This window comes from Lindgomyces ingoldianus (genome assembly GCF_010093535.1).
Source record: "Lindgomyces ingoldianus strain ATCC 200398 unplaced genomic scaffold BDR25scaffold_17, whole genome shotgun sequence".
NCBI lineage: Eukaryota > Fungi > Ascomycota > Dothideomycetes > Pleosporales > Lindgomycetaceae > Lindgomyces > Lindgomyces ingoldianus.
Window position 1 is genome coordinate 680565 of NW_022985178.1, and position 17734 is coordinate 698298.

At 51.4% G+C, this 17734-nt stretch overlaps 6 protein-coding genes across 6 annotated transcripts; 2 read left to right on the forward strand and 4 right to left on the reverse strand.

Annotated features, from left to right (window-relative positions):
• Positions 1–1136: 1136 nt before the first annotated feature.
• Positions 1137–4405, reverse strand: BDR25DRAFT_34834 (SAICAR synthase-like protein). Its single transcript, XM_033694400.1, has 3 exons — positions 3032–4405; positions 2021–2981; positions 1137–1968 (listed from the first exon to the last, which is right to left on the reverse strand). Exons 1-3 carry the CDS (start codon positions 4123–4125, stop codon positions 1231–1233), a joined length of 2793 nt encoding a protein of 930 aa, XP_033547282.1. The 5' UTR covers positions 4126–4405; the 3' UTR covers positions 1137–1230.
• A 1346-nt stretch (positions 4406–5751) lies between these two features.
• BDR25DRAFT_303926 (uncharacterized protein) lies at positions 5752–7467 on the reverse strand. Its single transcript, XM_033690103.1, has 6 exons — positions 7296–7467; positions 7176–7201; positions 7006–7028; positions 6775–6905; positions 6507–6640; positions 5752–6455 (listed from the first exon to the last, which is right to left on the reverse strand). The coding sequence occupies exons 1-6, from the start codon at positions 7369–7371 to the stop codon at positions 6150–6152; spliced, it is 696 nt and encodes a 231-aa protein (XP_033547283.1). The 5' UTR covers positions 7372–7467; the 3' UTR covers positions 5752–6149.
• A 989-nt stretch (positions 7468–8456) lies between these two features.
• On the reverse strand, positions 8457–9590 carry BDR25DRAFT_34853 (NAD(P)-binding protein). Its single transcript, XM_033694430.1, has one exon. It carries the CDS (start codon positions 9455–9457, stop codon positions 8480–8482), a length of 978 nt encoding a protein of 325 aa, XP_033547284.1. The 5' UTR covers positions 9458–9590; the 3' UTR covers positions 8457–8479.
• Positions 9591–10393: 803 nt separating this feature from the next.
• BDR25DRAFT_34917 (26S protease regulatory subunit 6B) lies at positions 10394–12083 on the reverse strand. Its single transcript, XM_033694510.1, has 3 exons — positions 11708–12083; positions 11511–11651; positions 10394–11456 (listed from the first exon to the last, which is right to left on the reverse strand). Exons 1-3 carry the CDS (start codon positions 11860–11862, stop codon positions 10487–10489), a joined length of 1266 nt encoding a protein of 421 aa, XP_033547285.1. The 5' UTR covers positions 11863–12083; the 3' UTR covers positions 10394–10486.
• Positions 12084–12206: 123 nt separating this feature from the next.
• Positions 12207–12904, forward strand: BDR25DRAFT_34953 (uncharacterized protein). The gene has a single exon (XM_033694563.1). The coding sequence runs from the start codon at positions 12358–12360 to the stop codon at positions 12718–12720; it is 363 nt and encodes a 120-aa protein (XP_033547286.1). The 5' UTR covers positions 12207–12357; the 3' UTR covers positions 12721–12904.
• Positions 12905–13646: 742 nt separating this feature from the next.
• Positions 13647–17370, forward strand: BDR25DRAFT_287397 (uncharacterized protein). The gene is made up of 2 exons (XM_033688322.1): positions 13647–13694; positions 13914–17370. Exon 2 carries the CDS (start codon positions 14037–14039, stop codon positions 16926–16928), a length of 2892 nt encoding a protein of 963 aa, XP_033547287.1. The 5' UTR covers positions 13647–13694; positions 13914–14036; the 3' UTR covers positions 16929–17370.
• Positions 17371–17734: the final 364 nt, after the last annotated feature.

Genomic DNA, 17734 nt, shown 5'->3' on the forward strand with positions numbered 1-17734 from the left:
CTGCCATCCCCCAATTCTCCCATACTACTCAATATTCCAAATTCCACTCATCCATCTTCACCATTCATGCATACGTGCGTGTGTGTGCGTGCAATCAAACTCCTCTTAAACCCCTTAACCTAACCGAACCTAACCAACATCTGCTTTCACACTCACGCTACCATATTCATAAACACACTTCACTTCATCCTCAGGCGAAAAGAACACCGATTCCTCCGGATTCAGGTACTCTGTTGATAAATACGTGTGTCACATTCGTTGTCTTTTCCGTCCTGTGAGATCCGGAGTTTTGATATAGGGGATGGGTGGAAGTGGTGTTGGAGGGTGTTGGCCTTGTCGCTACAAAGGGATAACAGAGAATTGAAATGGCGAGACTGCATGAATAAAGTGGCACATGATGGTAGTCACGTTAGTCACGTTAGATCTGGATCTATAGCACAAATCCAATATATCCAGACTTCTATTGCCTCTATCTCTCTCTCAGTCTCTGTCTCGCTTTTGAAGATCCCCTCCAGCTACCCCAGCCCATCCTTACACTTTCCCCTACTCATTCAACCAGCAATCCTCCACAGTAAATATATTATCGTACAGCCAAGAAGAAAATTCGCACACAGGCAGGGGCATTGACATCCGTATCGCTCACGCTGAGCATAGGAAAAGCTAAAATAAAAAATAAAAACACAAGCGTCTAGGGAAGGTGAGTATGATGTCGTGCGTGCAGTGTAGTGCAGCTTTTACAAAGAGAATGGAACAAAGTAGCGCGAACGTCTCCCTCTGTCAACACGGCGTTACTCAAAACGACGAAACAAGCTCGCTCCGATTATCTCATCTCGCCATTTCCCATTGCAAGATTCCTCCACACAAACTCGTCAGTCAGAACAGAGATCGCAAGAAAGAAGTAAAGGAAAGAAATGTCAAGGCAGGAGTTCCACGAACTCCACCGCCTACGCCAATGGTATCATGCCAGGGAAACACAGACAGACACACACACACACAAAGGAGACTATGTAGGCGATGGCAATGCAAGAACAGACCAGACTGAGACAAAGAAAAAGAGGAATATGCAAGGCGTGAGTGAGATTTAAGCTAAGTTTTATGACAATGGGGAAAAGGAATACGCAAAGAAAAAGATGCCCACTTGAAGTTCGTGGTCTTGGTCATAATTGGGGCGGTGAATGAGAGGCACACGGGTTTGGCCTCGTCAAGCTCGGATGGAATGTTCAGTTAGAGTTAGTTCACCCTAACAACTGTTTCCATTGGCGGGAGCGGCAAATCCTTATCTCTCCCTCTCCCTCTCTGTTCTTTCGGAGGCGTCGGAGGTCCAGAATGTCTGTGCGTCTCATACGTATCCTTCGGTGGAGTCGGGGGCCGTTCTTCATTCACACCATCACTATTCCCAGTCCCCAAATCCTTCGGTGGCGTAGGTGGAGGTCTATGATGTGAGGGATCCCTCGATTGAGATGGTGCTTGGTCTTGCGGGTCTAAGAATCGGACATCATATTCCTTCAACGGCGGCGGTGGAGGTTGTAGACTTGCTTCTGTACTCCTCCCACTTCTTCCACCCGTACTCGAGGACTCGAAAGCTTCTTCTACGACAGGAAGAGTGGTGCCGAGTTCGCCTCGCTCGGCGGATGGGCTCCTCACAGCGCGCATTTCGCGGTTGGGGACGTCTTCTTCGGACGCGCCTCGTTCTTTTGACCGTTGGGCTTGATGCTCTGCTTTTTCTATTACGGCGTCTGTTGCTTCTCGATCTCGATGTGCCATGTTGACACCAGAAAGTCTCGGATCACTGATTGCATTCTCTGCCTCTTCAGCCTTCTCCCGCTCAGCCGCTTCCCTCGTCTTGGTGACACCACTGATGAATCTGACAAACCGATCACCATAACGTTCGGGGGGTATAGCCGAGATCTGGGACTCCGTGTTCATCATGCCCTTGAAGAAATGTTCGGCCCGTTTAATCAAGGAATACTAAATCCACGTCAGCAAACTCCCGCAGGTCCGAGTATGCAACGAATCTTACATGAGTCAAACAGTCGATAATCCCGAGATAATAAATCTCCTCGCCCGCCGACTCATCCTCATGCGTGGCCCTAAATCCACCGTCATCGGCGTAAAAGTAAAAATTCTTCTTTGGATCCTGCAGTTCATCTGGCATCTTACTCGTCGTCTGGTCCATTGGTATGGGTTTCTGCGTCTTGATCTTCTGTCTCAATTCCTTGGCCTTCCTTGCATTCTCCAGCTTCGATGGCGTCCGCATGAGCATGTTTGGTCCTGGCTCTTCGGCTTCTTCTCCGCCCGGTTGGAAGACCTGCAGCGTCTTGTCGCGTAGATTCTCTTCGTTACCACGCTCCAAGTCGTGTATACCAACTAGGAGTGAGTAGTCCATTATCTTTAATTTTTGTAGGAGCTTGACGTCTTTTTGCATTTGCTCAATGAAGGCATTCTTCTTGGTTGGCCCGAATTCCAAATGCAGGTTTCTTCGTAGCCAATTCAGATCCTTCAAAGTGGCTCGTGGATTCTTCTCCAACTCATCCTCTTTGAAATCACGTCCAATTGTAGATCCTTTCAGGTCAAACGTTCGGTGGATATCTCGATGTGGAGGAAATAGGTTATTCATGACGACGAAGTGAATCTTGCGGCCATACGGAATCTTGACGCGATGGAGGCCGTAGAACTGTGAGAGCAGGGTGTTTGGGTTTTCTTGCACATGGTTGTAGTAGTCTTTCAGTATCTTCCGGAGGAACTTGTGCTCGGCGTGATGGATCGTCTTAATGATGTACTTGTAATCACGGGAAAAATAGAAGAAACTACCACTCTTGCCTGGTGAACCAAGTTCTGATAGAATGTACTTGCTGGTCAGGGATACGAGGTAGTCTGCGGGATCTAGCCTGAAGGTAGATCGAAGATGGCGGAAGACCCAGGGCGCGTAGTCCTTGAACTTGAAGTCGTACTTGGCGGACGGCGTTAGTTCGTTCCCAGTTCTGCATGCATGTCAGCAAACCCCTCCAACAGTAATAGCAAACAAACCTACATATCAAACGAAAACTTGTGCTTAGCGTCAAAGTCAGCATCGGTGAGCTCTCGGTCCATCTTTGCGTTTGTCCTAGAAACGGTGAATCTTATGCCCGTCAACATATTGTATGCCGTGACCCAATTGACATGGTTCTGATCGACTTTTGTGCCAACGACCACGCGATCATCATCCTCATCTTCTTTCCGCTTCCTCTTGCTTGCTCGCTTCTGCCGAATGTGTTCTGCCCACCGCGCCGCATCCTCGTCTTGCGGCACCTCCTCAAGATGCATGTCAGAGTGTATGGATCGGGTAGTCCTCCTAGCCAGGGATATTGACCCTCTCCGACGGGTGGGAGTATTGGGTGAGAATCTACCGCTCGCGGTCACGACGTCATCCGTTGAATTCTGGAAGTCCCTAGCGCGCGACGTCGACGCCTTGGGAACTTCGAGCGTGTGGCGATGCTGCAAACGATACGGCTGCTGATGCGTGACGGGGGTGTTGTGATTGAAGGCGGGCGGTGAGGAAACGCGGTACGTCGAGGACGAATTCGGAATGTGAAGGCTAGCGTCGATGGTTGTTTGTGGCTTCAGATCCGACTCGTGCTTGGCAGGAGCAGCGGTGGTAAAGTCCGGGAGAGCGTCCTTCACCCCGTCGGTCGAGTTTACGCTACCCAGCTTAACGTGCGTGGTTCTGCAGCCATCCTGCGTCTCACTACTGTGCACCGAGGCGAAGTAGCCGTCATCCCTGCCCGACAATTCGCCGGAGTTGCCGCGACTCTCGGATGATTTAAAGGGACTCTCGAAATCCACACTCCAGCCTCTGCCGACGGCCTCTATGCTCTGATTATGTGATATGGCCTTATCGTGGGTCGCCGGCTGGATGGACCGCCCGTTTGGCACCGATTGCATGCCAGGTGATCCGTTGGCTAGTTTGCCGTTCATGTAGGGAGTGTCTCCATTCGACAGCCTATCTGCATAGTCCCTTCCGAGCTGCGGTTTGTCTGCTGACGTGCGCGAGGGCAGAGTGAACAACGACTGTGGCTGTGGTTGCGGTTGCGGTTGCGGATGTTTGTAGGTCGAATTGTCGCCGCTGTCTGCCACGAAGGAGGGCATTATCTGGGTATCATGAGGTGTCACACGTGGCAGCGGACGAGACTGCACTCCGATCACAGGCGGAGCGGAGTTTGGGACGTCTCCGGGGTTCTCGTTGGGGGTTGCTGGGATGGGCGTGGTTCCAGAGGGCTGTGGTTGTAACGGCAGGTTCACGCTGGCCGTCGTGGGGTGTGATAAGCGGATAAGAGTGCGATGAATTGGGTGCACAATAAGAGGCCTCTTCGGGGCAAGAATGGGGGGGTGTGGGGGGGGGGGGGGGAGGGTCTATAGCAGGTCTGGGATGGCTTCTGGAGTTGTCAGAGAGACAAAGCAAGGTCGGCTTTCGCAAGGGTCCGTGCCAAGTTGCGCCGCGCCGGTAAACGGATCAATCCACTCCCAGCGACCGACACCGAGACCGCGAACCAGAGTGCAAGGGAGACAACGCGCAATCTAACCAGCAAATAGAATTCACCGTTTTCCAATCAGACACTGCGAGGAATTGTGAACGGTGGACTTGTTCAGATCGCGGTTTCCTGGCCTGCAACGAAGATTCTCCTCTGCGCAATACTCAGGGGAACATTGCATAGCTCGCAAATTGGGCTGAGTCGTGGAGCCCAAACGGGAATAGCAGATGAAGCAGCAAAAACGTGTCCCAGCAATGGGGTGGAGCCTCAGCCACACTCCTCCTGCATGCCAGCCTCCCAAGTCCACTGGCGGCCTTCACGGAATGCTTTCTTTCAGCCCTCTCCCTCCCCAAATTCAACTGATATGAGAATCAACCCTACCCTCATGCTATGAAGACTGAATATTCCCAAAAATCCCTCGTCACAAGCTCTCGTCCGGAGAAGCTTTGGCTTGAACTAGTTCGGATAGCCACTGTCCACATCCACTATCCACTATCCACTCCGCGTGCAGCGTTTCGGTCACGGCCCGCCTGCATGCGCCCCCGTCAACCTTCTGGAATCTAAGGCTTAAGAATAGCTCACTCATTTCAAATTCCGAATTTCTTCAGCTGCCAACTCCAGCCGCTCACCACCCTCCATCTGCACTGCATTCTCGGTCTCTTTAGGCCATGATATCATTTCGCAAATCTGCGCCATGAAGGGAGTGGAATTGATGTCGTAACAACTGCCCTGTAGACGTGTTTCACAAGAATTGCTTCTTCTAAACCGTCATTTCGCCTGCATTATGCGGCTCCACGACATGTGTTTGTGAAGTTTCATGACATGAATCAAAAATATATTGAATTGGGTGATGTCCGGGGAACTTTTGTGCCGTATTACACGTATCTCGTACTGGAGTTATGAGAAGACGGGAATCTGCTTGCGATCATAGAGGGATACGATGTGTCGAATTCACATTTCAGGCAATTGAATGAGTTAAGTCTCGACTTGTAGTGGTTCATTCCAAGATATGTGCTTTGAATTGATCGAGCACGTAAGATACAAGGAGCGGAAAAAGCGGCGGAACTTGGCTTCCTTCCATCCCCATCTTCGCATCGTTTACTGCCCGCGCTAGCCCTTTTTCCTTATCGCACGTGGACCTTGTTATCGCCAACGTCACGTCACGCGTTGTGTTGTTATGATCGGAACTCCTTGCCAAGGGGTATCCCAAACCTCTCACACATCACTTCCGGGCGAAACCGTGTCAGAGTTGAAGTATATTTTCGATTCATTCTCAGACGATAGCATCACGTCCCGCGCTATCATTTTCTCATGTGCAAACTCAGCACATAAAGAATAAACTACAGTGATCCCATAAACGATAGCAGACGCCGCATGAACGCCGACACCCACTTGAGAATAACCTGACTACCAAAAAAACGGCGTCCTGTAATGATGAGAAGACACCCAAATACCACTACCGACTCCCATGCCTGTATCCGGACCGACACCTCGTGGAAAGAGAAAAAGGGGATATCACGTACAATGCTCATACACTAGGCCAACTTTCGTAGTCGTCCGGATGGACGCTGCGATGTACTAGCCCAGCAGGAGAGCCTTGTTAGAAGAACGAGAAAGAGAGGAAGGTTCAGGAAACCCCGTTCATGCCTCAGCCTTCTTTGGTGTTGCCTTCTTCGGCGTCGCCTTCTTCGCTGCCGTCTTCTTGGGGCCAGTCTTCTTGGGGGCAGCCTTTTTGGTGGGCTTGGCCGCCGCGGCGGGAGCCTTGGTCTTGGTGACGCGACCAGACTTGGTCTTCCCAAGCACGCGGGACACCTCGTCGGCCACAGCTGGGGCGGCAGTAGCGGTCTTGCGAACCTTGCTAGCATTAGCTTTGGGTTTCGCTGCGGCGACAGGCTTCTTGGGAGGAGCCTTGGCGGTTGTCTTCTTGGTGGTAGCGGGCTTAGCCTTCTGTAAGTTGTCAGTAAGCCAGGACTTAACAATGATGAGGGGTAGAGTAACCGTAGCAGCCGGCTTCTTCGCCTTCGTAACGGCGACAGGTTTCTTCTCCTTCTTCTCGACCGCAGGTTTAGTCTCCTTCTTCGCTGGGGCAGCCTTAGGCTCCTTCTTCGCAAGCTTCACAGTACCGGAAGCACCTAAAACTGTTAGCATCCAGAATCAACGAGCCAACACGAGAAAGGTCCGCCAGAGGTAGAAGCCAGTTTAACAAGACGCATAAACCAAAATGTAAACACAACGGAGGTTAGGACCTGAAAAGCACGGCGCTTACCCTTAGGACGCGTGAACTGGCCGCTCTTTTCACCTGACTGAATGGCGCGGTTGACATGCGATTTAAACATGGCATCGGTGACATCGCCTAGGCTGTTGTTCGCTTTGATGTATTTCTGGATGGCTTGTCGGCTGTTGGAACGATTCGTGTTAGCTGTGTGCTCAGGCGACTCGAGCTGGAACCATGACGTGGCGCAGGCAGCACCAGCATCATTAAGCTGGAAGAACTAACCTGGAACCATTTCGCTCCTTGAGCTATATACCAAATATAACGCGTCAGTAACGTATTCTTCAGGTTCAGATGTACTATGAAGTAGGCGTTGTGATTTGGGGCGGTCGACATGTTTTGGTGTCGCGATCACGAAGCGAGGATCGCAATGCGCCAGGGAAGGATAGACTCACGTTAATGATCGCATCCTTTACCATATCTGTGAAACATAATTAGTATTACTCGGCGATCACGATAAAGCTTTCACACACCCAACGCGACGGCGTGGTGGCGCGGAATGGGCGGGTACATACCAAGGTAAGATGCATGAGCGGGAGCGGCGGCAGCAGCCTTCTTTGGCGCAGCAGCAGTTGACTTCTTGGGAGGCATTATAAATAGTAGGGGTATTAGATGAAGCTTAAAGATCTGGGCTTTCTAGCGAGAGGCGTTTGGTCTGGTTCGATGGTGTGGTGGTGGAATACAGAGCTCAGGGAAGTGGTGGGTGGGCGTTGGTGCTGCGCGAGCTGCGGGGGTTCTTCGTTTTATACCATCGGCGAAGCGAGAAGGTCGACCTCAGATCAACAACAAGCCGTGCAAAACCAGTCCATGCCCAATTAGGAAGGATTAAGGCATAATTCGATCTGAGGCCAGCAGCCCGGGGCGAGGGAATAGGCGCATCACACGCTCACTGGATCTGTGGGAGCGCCGTTTTGTTGGGATACCCCCCGACTCACTGTGCTTTTCGTCTGCTTCTCTTCTATCCTGTTCGCCCAACACAGAAATTCTCTAAGCTTCCGACCCGTTATTGGCTTGACGCGATGCAATCCTATTGCTGCCTTCGCGCAAGGCAAATGCTACATCCCTCGATATCATTATCATTATTGAAATCGCTGTCCCTCTGACTAACCGTGTGACTCAAGAGTCGTTGCCTTCTCTCCATCCCTCGGATGTATCGCCGTCTTGTTTTGGATGCACGCGTTGCTTCTCTCCGAAGCCCCCGTGTTGTTTCGATTCCGCCTCAACGCTTCGCCACCATCTCCCACCCCCAAACTCAACCCGAACATCTCTTGTGATGAAAACTTCCCTCTTTTTTCATTGTCTTCTGATTTGCCGATCTTTTTGCCGCATGCGGTTGACGATCGCGATGGGGTTTGGCGTGTCAGGTGAGAGTACTTTTGGCCCAAATGATCACGCGTTTAGTTGTGGGTTCTTTGGGCATGACGTTGTCGTGTTTCCGCCTGTCACATATTGTCACGATTCCCCCATCTTCTGGTTCCTTGTCTCAGGCTTTCCCTCCCATTTGACTTTGCTTCTCGGTTCAGCCTTGGGTTTTACGTTGACATCCAGTGGCACAGCTTTTACAAAAACTCCCTGTCAGCAAGAACCATTGATAAAACCACCACCGCTCAATGCCAGATTAAACCCTATATCTATCTCCCCAAAGAACGAATAAAAGTAACATCTTCTGTCCATACAGCTCCTTCACGCTATCCATCCTCTACACCACTTTCTCAAACGCCTTCTGCTCCTCCTCACTCTCCCCCAAAAACCCCACTGTCCACCCCCAAAGCGCCTCCTGCTTCTCCTTCACGTAGCTTTCTTTCGAACTCTTAATCTCTTTCCTCCCCTCAAAATACACCCCATTCTTCCCCTTTCCCCCCTCTCCCACCGCTACCCACGCAAGATTCTGTCCACTCTCTTCTGCAGAGTGAACATTTTTCGTTCTCACCACTACTCGCAGCAGCGGAATAATCCTCGGCATGATTTTCAACCAAATAAACCTTAACACTGGACTATATTCCCTGGCTAACCCGGTGCCAGGCATAAGTCCTGGATCAAAAGCCATTGCCGCTCTCCCAGACTTCGGAGTCGAAGCTTCGAACCGGGAAGCGAGGGAATAGGTCCAAAGCACATTGCACAATTTACTCGTTGCATATCTCTGCCTTCCCTCATTCTGCATCTTACTCTCATCACTCGGATGTGCGAGTTCTTCCCCAGACGTGAATTTCGCATCTGGGAGGGGGGTTTTCTGCGCGGGATCATGCGTTCCGGAACTTGTTACTACGATCCGCGCATCGGGCGCCAGGAAAGGCGCTAGTAGATGGAATAACAGCGCGTGTCCGACGTGGTTAATTGCGAACGTCTTCTCGATACCATCAACACTATACTGTACATCCCCTGGGAACTGCAATCCTGCGTTTAATACCAAAGCTTGGATCGCAGGATAATTACTGCTTTTCCAGTTTTGGGCGAATGTGCGAACGGCGACAAGGGAGGAAAGGTCCAGGAAGAGGTATTTGACGTTTGTCTGGCTCAGAGTTTTGTTGATTGTGGCGGCGGCGGAGTTTCGGTCGGTGCGGGAGGCGATGATGATGAGGGCGTTGGGGCACTGTTTGGCGACGGAGAGTGCGCAGTGGTAGCCTACGCCTTGGGTGCCGCCGGTGATGACGATGCTGCTGGTGTATGTTGCCGGCATTTTAGCAGAAGTAGATGGTGTAGGTAGACTTCAAAATAGGAATATTTATGGGGATTGGATTTAAAATTGAATCGAATATGGATGATACGGTCTGCCAACTGACCTGGCCTGGATAGAAGCAACTGGGTTGTAATATAATGAACATGTCTCCACTTTATGTTCCCAAACTTGTCCTGCAGATAGTCCCCTCCCTGCTATTTCGCACGTCCGAACAAGCTCCATCGGACAAGCAGCTCGTCCGATGCACCTTGGCCACCACGTGAAGAGTATCATGATATTCGTATCTTTCTTCCGATCGAAGCATTCTTCCAAAAGCAGTCTAGCGCCATCCATCAGGGATGCTCCTGATTGGCCAAGGCACAAATCGCCGGAACTTCAGTTGTTTGATCAGACAAGATCAGATAATCGGGGAAAATATATATCAAGCAAATCAATACAACGGATCTATAGCGCGCTGCATTAACTCCGGGGCCAGGACCTCCAGAGTTCGTCAAGGAATTTGTGATAGACTTGGTGGGAGCTCTTTTTGTGAACTTGGTGGGCAGTCCGATATATGACAAGCTGCCACTTACAACGAGCAGTGCAACAAAATCTAACTTGGAATAGAAATCAACACCTTCTCAACGTCCTCCTGAATTCTGGAGTCTCTCCTGCGCTTTATCCATGTTTTGTGGTTCGCTATCTATAACATTTTGTACAATCTGAGTACTTTATCGAGGCACACCTTAAGATGTGTGACTGTAGGGTGTTCAGTTTCAGACTACGTTCACAGTTTGTTAGACTTGGCTTCACGCGTTCGATGTAAGAGAGATGGTGGAGGAACTCCTGTATTCGAGTACTCATTCGATTACAAGGCCACTGTTACCATTCGAAGTCAAGGGGTAATGTCCCTAAGCTAGCTCAGCATATTCGAATGACGCATAGCCTTCCTCTATGTAGTGTACAAGGTGTGGTTCCTTCCCTGCCATGCCCAGCTCTACACTTCTTCTCTCTTATATATTCGTCTAGCGCCCCCGCCAGTCGTTCCGCTTACTTGTAGAAATCGAATTTATCCGCCTCAGTCGCCCCCTTGACTTGGCTTGCATACGCATCCTCAAGATCACTCTGAATGATGTTATACCTGTTCTTTCTAACTGCCCGAAGGCCAGCCTCTTGCATGATCGCCGCAATCACCGCGCCAGATAATGGATCATTCCTGACAATCAGACTGTCAAGGTCAACCTCTGGGCTCAAACTCATCTTGCTAGCAATCGTGCTGAAAATGAGGCGACGTTCGCGACGATCGCGGAGAGATGGGAATTCAATCTTTCGGTCCAAGCGTCCCGGGCGAAGAAGGGCTGGATCAAGAGTGTCGGCGCGGTTAGTCGCCATGATGACCTTGACGTTGGAGGTCTGATCAAACCCGTCCATTTGGTTCAGCAGCTCGAGAAGAATACGCTGAACTTCGCGATCGGCACCGGTCTGTGCATCGAAGCGCTTTGTGGCAATGGCATCGATTTCATCGATGAAGATGATGGAGGGCGAGTTTTCGCGGGCCATGCGGAAGACGTCGCGGACCATACGCGGCCCCTCACCAAGGTACTTTTGCACGAATTCGGAACCGACAACGCGGATGAACGATGCAGTTGTGCTGTTGGCGACCGCCTTGACCAACATAGTTTTGCCAGTCCCTGGGGGCCCATATAGCAATACACCACGTGGTGGATCGATACCGATCTGCTTGTAGAGGTCGAAGTGGGTGAGCGGTAGCTCGACGGCTTCCCGGATTTCCTGTTTCTGCATATCGAGCCCACCGACATCGGCATAAGTTACGTCGGGTTTCTCATCTTGGCCCAGCATGGCGATGGAAGAGTCGGCTTCTGGGGGAAGAATGTCAACGAGGGCATTTGAGTGGCGGTGGAGGGCGACGGAGGATGAAGGCTTGAGGAGTTCGCGGTCGAGGGTGGACAGGATACGGACGACATAGTTAGAGCCAGTTGATGATTGTACTATGCCGGTACTGCGAGTGATTAGCCTTCGAACGCTGGGGATGAGAAGGGCAAAGTGCCCTCACTTCTGGTCGATAGCCTCCATAAACTGGCCGATGACGAGCGGCACGCTCTGAATCCGCTTGATCTCTTCTTGCGCGCGCACAAGCTCTCGCTTCAAACTCCGCTGCTCGTCTTTGATATACTCTTCCTGAAGGTGGATATACCTGGCGAAGGGTTAGCCACGAACCTGCCGGAAACTTTGCCATAGGGTGATATTTACTCTAACTGCCGTTGAAGCTTCTTAAATGTCGAATAGTCATCGTTACCCTCTGTTGCGAAGCCTTCGAGTGAGTCGAAGTTCGGTATTGATGATGGGAGCTGCTTCTTGTGAGGCGGAACAGTGTTGGCAGGGTTCTCAACGGCGGCATCAGCCATGGCTCTAAGAGGGTGCGATTGAGGGTCGTTATGATCGGGATATGGATTAAGGAGCCCGAAGATTCGGCTGTGATGTTTCTCTGGACGATGGCAGGTAGGGGCGTGGTGTGGTTGTTGTTGTGCTTGCAACCTTACTATTCTCAAATGTCGACCTAGCTCCAAGGCTTCCAGATTGGTTTAGCGCGCCAAGCCAGAGACGAATCACGTGGCTCTCTTGCACGACCTCCACCTTTGTGAAAGCCGACTTCAGTTCGCGAGTAGAAGACGGCGGAAACAAGAGTGCATTCCTGCATCGGCGCAAGTTCACTTTTTAGTCCTTCACGAGATGTCACAGTCATCCTCCTAGCATTTCTCAGCGTGATCTTCGGCCGCCCATTGCTCATCACTGCCTTACCGTAAAATGATTGGTCTGGTCCAAGCGTAGCGGCGATTGCAGCATGCGTCGGGAGAGAATCCATCGTTTGATATGTTTCAACGCACGCTTTCGGCCAGAGGATGCCACCTTGTCACCGCCTAATTGTGCCCTGGTCGAACGCAAACTCCCGATCGAAGCGCGTCCAGCCCTCTTCCCGTGCACCAATGCGAGACAAAGCTGGCGAGACTCGCTTCATTGGCCCTTGTCCCGCATTTTGCTTTTCCCATGATCGTTCAACTGACACCCCAAAGTCCGTGAGTCAGGTTTCTCTCGACCGAGCGAGGGAACGATCCATTCACGTAACCTGGTTTCTGATCGACACCACTGCCGAGTTTCGTAGTTTCACTCTCTGTATCATACTTTCGTCTGCTATCGTTCCAGCGGCACGTTCAGAATGCCAGTCCCTTAGCACCAGAATGTTAACTCGAACTCTCATGTCATAATTCCTTCGTCTCGCGTGCGTGAAGGACGGGTAATGGGCCGGAGCGTCCTCCAGCAGATGTACCACGCTACGCCTGAGGGACGATAGGAGTGGGCGACCATGTGTACTAATAAATCATCACCCCGGTCGTTTATCGGCGGGCCAAAAACTGACCAAATCCGTATCACCCGTCGGCATTGTCTTTCTTCTCAGATTTCAAACCGCCTGCCTGTCAGCTGGTTTTGGGCTTATCTTACGAGGGGCGAGACTTCTGTGAGGAACGTATTCTGCGACTCCAACCCACGATGCCCGCATGATGTCGCCCCGTTCCCTCGATCCTTAAGAGGAGATGGGCCAGTTTCATACCGCCGAAAGTCCTAGTAGTTTCTTCACTGATGAAGAGTTGAGAAACTGAAGCCGAGGTGTGTCAATGTGGCAGGCACCGGTACCTCTGCGCAATTTTCGACGATTTCCGCACTCAACTTCGGGATTGAGAGGGAGAGCCATGGGAGAGGCATTTGGTGGAGTCGCAGCAGCGCTAGACGCATTGGGTCCTCGGCCACCAAGCGGCCCAGCGCACGATAGCAGTCACAACATCTGTCAGGCACCTGCAAACTGTGAGTGGGTAGGTGGAGAGGATGTGTTACGAGGACCATATGATCACACTTTTACCCCGGAATTTCGATAAAGGGAGTTAGCCTAGGTTGGCTACGTCAACACTGGACAGCCACTTTTCTCCACTCGTCGCGCCGCGAACGCGTTCTACCGTCATGCAGAATTTCTGCTACGCTCTTCCCCTCCCCTTGCTTCTGTAGACATGATGAAATGCGTTGCTGTCAATTGAATTCTCCTCATTCTTCACAGCCCTCAAGGCTACTCCAGCCAGTCCCGTGATGGCACTAATGTGCTTACCTAACCCGAAGCGAACCATGCAGCGCGCTCGCTCCGTACTTGACATATCAACCTCATCCGCCGTTTCGCGCCTGAAGAGTTCCGGTACGTCAATCAAACTGTCAAACATGTCAACCCCGTCTAGCCCCCCTCCCCGGCTTGAGTAAGAGGGCCCCCAAGACGTGGCGGTCTGCGCGCGTCACGAAGCCTCTTCTCTCGTCTCCGCCCCCCAAAACTTCGCCGGGCCAGCGACATCAACGACCCGTCGCGATCGCGTCCACGAAATCATGCCCATGACAGCTTCGCTAACAAGTCCCTGTACAGGTGGTTTGACGCTCCATCGCGTGGTCCGACCCCCTCACTCACCTCTGCTATTCTCATCATCCTCATCCGACTACCCCCAATACTCGAGGATCAACACAGCCGTCCTCCTCTCTCACATTCGCCATGGATTTCCAAAGCCCGCATACGAATGGAGGCTTCGATGCCGCCAATAATTTTATCGATCCGAGCGCAATGTTTGACGCGCCAAATCAGATGAACGGCACACGCCCGTATCCTACATCCTCAATACCTTCAAAACGCGACTCGACTGGGGCGTCGTTGTCGCGCTCTCAGACTCCTTCCCAGCAAGGCCAGTTCGGATTTCAACAAGGATTCGCCCACACGCCCTCTCCCACTCTACATACACAAAACTTTGCTACCGGCGCAGTCCCTCCACAAAGGATGCAAACTGTGTCTCCCGCGCAGAACCAAAACATGCAGCAGATGTCTGCGATGGGTTTTATGCAGGGATCGCCGATGCCGCAAGGATACAACCAGAATTTCGGAGGACAGGTTCAGATGCCCCAGCTGACACAGAACCTGCAGAGCCGGCAGCAGGAGGCCCAACGGCAATACCAAATGCGACTGCAGGCACAGCAGCACCAACTAGGAAATCTAGCCGCAAGCAATATGGCTGCACAACAACGGCATCAGATGTTTGCGAATCCGGCAGCGCAACAAGCCGCAATGCAGAGAAATATGGGCATGGCACAGCAACCGCAGAATGCGCAACCACAAGTTCAGAGCTTTTTGAAAAATGTAGGTGCCCTAATGGCCTCAATGCAACGGCCTTTCAACCCCCAGCCTCGCGTCGCCGGCCGTGTCATCAATCTGCAACAGCTGTACTATGCTGTCATGAAACTGAGAGGCTCAAAACATGTCACCCAGACCGGCTCTTGGCCAAGAGTCGCACAGATGATGCAAATAGACCCAAGGCAGTTTCCGCAAGTCAGTGACGAGCTGCGGATAACCTACGAACACAACCTCGGGCCCTACGAAGCCGCCTATCTCATGAACAAACAGCAACAGCAGATGAGGGGAATGGCCGCGCAACAAGGGCAAATGGGTGGCATGGGCCCTATGGCGGCGATGGGAGGAATACCCCAACCTGGCCAACAGATGTCGCCAACCAGGCAAATACCCCAGGAAGCACAAAACAATGCTGTAGCCCAGCAGCAGTATATGCAGCAACTACAGAGGTCACAGACCATGCAACAGCGACAAACAGATATCACAACACCCGTCAAAACCCACGCCGCAACGCCCAGTATGAATGGTTCGGGTACCCCTCAGCTCGACGGGAAAATGTCCTCAAATGCATTTGATCAACATAGGAAAAGCCTCAGCCAGCAACTCGAAGCCACGCCCCCCCAAGGACAAGGACCTGGATATGCATCACCTTCCCCTGGACCTAGCAAAGTAACGCGCCTTATCCCACAAGAAGTATCGGCTCCTGTGATTCGGGAGAAAGTTGTCCATGAAGCGGAAGATCCGACATTATTCAGACCCATCACGAGAACAATTCACGAAGCGTGGGGCGGCCTCAGTGTTTTCACACCGGAATTTGATCACCTCATAGCACAGACCGAGATGTATAAGCCGAATATGCCATCATTGGGTGAAATGGGCGTTATCGACATTCGTGCACTCACCATGAGCATTCGATCTGGCCTTCACGCAGAAGCTCGGCTAGCTCTAGACATATTTGTGAAGCTCACCTACGAGCAGCAAATCGTTCTGGAGCTAGACAAATGCGATGATTTGATTGATGTGTTAGTTGAGTACGCCGAGGATCTGCTGGACCTATTAGCCAACGACAACCCTGAAGTCTCAGATATCCTAGATCTCTCGCCATACGAGGAGGTTGTGCGAAGTTGTCGGGTAGAAATGGATAGTGTGCCAGAAGTTCATGAGTTTGGAACCAAGGAGTACGAACTGGAGAGAACAGCCGATCGGCTGATTGCAATTACAACAATCTTGCGCAACCTCTCCTTCCTTGAAGTTAACCACAATCAACTTTGCAACCCCGCCGTTCTGAAGTTCATGTCCTACGCAATACGACTTGTCGGCACTCGCATACTCCTTTTACGGACTCACATCAACACCGCGGATTTCATGAAGGATTTAATAACATTCTTCTCCAATACTGGCACCAAGATAATACTACCTTCCCGCGACGAGGCGTATACTATCCTACAATTCCTGTGCGCGTTCGCGCCCTGTCCCCGACCCGAGTTACCCGTCAGGTTTGCACCATACAGCCCAACGCTCCATCGTTGCCTACCGGCTGCTGTTGACAGTCTTGCTAAGCTACTTGCGCGTGACGACCCCAATCGGACCTTCTACAAGCATGTATTCGCGGCTGAGTCAACGTCGACACCACCATATGACCTTTTGACCCGCGCGTTTGCTCTTGCTGTTTCTGTCGTACCAGAAACCATGTCTCGGAAAGGCGGCGTGAGGGAGGCCCGTATTGCAGAAGCTCGGAAAGCTTTTCTTATCCAGGGAATGCTGGCTGCCGACATTCTGGCTTCGCTTGCGCCTGGTGCAGAGAGCGGCGTCTGCCGTTCATGGCTAGAAGCAGAAGATGGCTGGGGAGAAAACATGCTTGCATTTACCATGTTTCTCACTACCATCGACCACACCGCTCCCCCACCTCAAGTGCAATACCCAGGTCTTCGTCCCGGTGCCCCACAAAGGCAGCGCATGGAACCTGATATCCAGGGTTTCCACCTCATCGTCCATCGTGCGCTTTCCATGCTAAAACGACTTGGGGATAAATCAAGAGGTGTCGATGTTCTGGTGAAGGGCGAACACCTCACAAACGGCAACACAGAACATGACGAGGATTCAGATGAGGATATGGAAACTGTTGTGAACGCGGGCACGAAGTGGAAGGTGAAGACAGACGTTTTGCCAACGAGAGGCCATGTCATTGGCGCGCTCCTGCAGCCGGATATGGATCCTCATGCGCTAAGACTTTTCTGCGGTATTGCCGATTTGGATAGGGATTGATGTCTAGCTTACTTTTCGGTTGGTCGGGGCTTATGGGCGTGTTTGGGAAAAGAGACGGGGGATTATATTTGGGGGTGACACCGGCTTTTCATCTTTTGCGTGTACTATGATATTTCCTGAATCCCATTTATGGCACTGTGTGTATCTGCTATTCACAACTCTGCTCTGACTGAGGAGCTATCTATACCTCTGCCCTATTTCCCTCATGGGTCTACATATTTTGGTCTTTTTCGTTCGTGGCGATTGGCGTTGAAGCAGTTTGCTATTTTCTTGTATGGGCTTCGATACACTGGGATGATATGGTGTGACATGCGTCGTAGGGAACTGGAGTATCTGGGGAAGTGTGTAGTGGGACAGATTTGGTAAATTTGAAAGACGAGCGAGCATTGGGTAAGATGGGCTTCAGTGGCGTAGGTGTGAATATCGTCAGACGCTGGTGCACAGGAACTGTGTAGAAATGTGATATAATTCATAGGTGGATGTGAAAAAATTGTGCCACAGATCTACTTGCTTTTGGGTGCACGTGCGAGCGCGTTGATATGTAGATAGTTCCAACATTTATTCTCATGATAACCGTGAGTCAACGGAAGGGACATATGGAGACGGGACCATGGAGAGGATTGGAAGTATGAGCATGGATGCCTTGGGTTGTTCATACTTTTTTGTTAGTGGTCACAGTGTTTCGAAACACTGTGATAAGGCCTCACGGAGCATGAAAATCACGAGGGCGAACGGATTGATGCATGCTAAAAACAAGTGTGAACCTTGTTATAATCTGATAAAAACCCCACCGCTGACGCAGGTAT

Bases quoted from the DNA above. Each gene is read 5' to 3' on its own strand.
- BDR25DRAFT_287397 (XM_033688322.1), top strand. From the start codon at position 14,037: ATGGATTTCCAAAGCCCGCATACGAATGGAGGCTTCGATGCCGCCAAT.
- BDR25DRAFT_34853 (XM_033694430.1), bottom strand. From the start codon at position 9,457: ATGCCGGCAACATACACCAGCAGCATCGTCATCACCGGCGGCACCCAA.
- BDR25DRAFT_34953 (XM_033694563.1), top strand. From the start codon at position 12,358: ATGCCACCTTGTCACCGCCTAATTGTGCCCTGGTCGAACGCAAACTCC.
- BDR25DRAFT_303926 (XM_033690103.1), bottom strand. From the start codon at position 7,371: ATGCCTCCCAAGAAGTCAACTGCTGCTGCGCCAAAGAAGGCTGCTGCC. The intron at 7,202-7,295 runs GTATGTACCCGC...TATGTTTCACAG, and splicing joins CGCTCATGCATCTTACCTTG to ATATGGTAAAGGATGCGATC. The intron at 7,029-7,175 runs GTGAGTCTATCC...TTTGGTATATAG, and splicing joins TAAAGGATGCGATCATTAAC to CTCAAGGAGCGAAATGGTTC.
- BDR25DRAFT_34834 (XM_033694400.1), bottom strand. From the start codon at position 4,125: ATGCCCTCCTTCGTGGCAGACAGCGGCGACAATTCGACCTACAAACAT. The intron at 2,982-3,031 runs GTAGGTTTGTTT...ACATGCATGCAG, and splicing joins CACAAGTTTTCGTTTGATAT to AACTGGGAACGAACTAACGC. The intron at 1,969-2,020 runs GTAAGATTCGTT...ACGTGGATTTAG, and splicing joins TTATCGACTGTTTGACTCAT to TATTCCTTGATTAAACGGGC.
- BDR25DRAFT_34917 (XM_033694510.1), bottom strand. From the start codon at position 11,862: ATGGCTGATGCCGCCGTTGAGAACCCTGCCAACACTGTTCCGCCTCAC. The intron at 11,652-11,707 runs GTAAATATCACC...ACCCTTCGCCAG, and splicing joins AAGCTTCAACGGCAGTTAGA to GTATATCCACCTTCAGGAAG. The intron at 11,457-11,510 runs GTGAGGGCACTT...AATCACTCGCAG, and splicing joins ATGGAGGCTATCGACCAGAA to TACCGGCATAGTACAATCAT.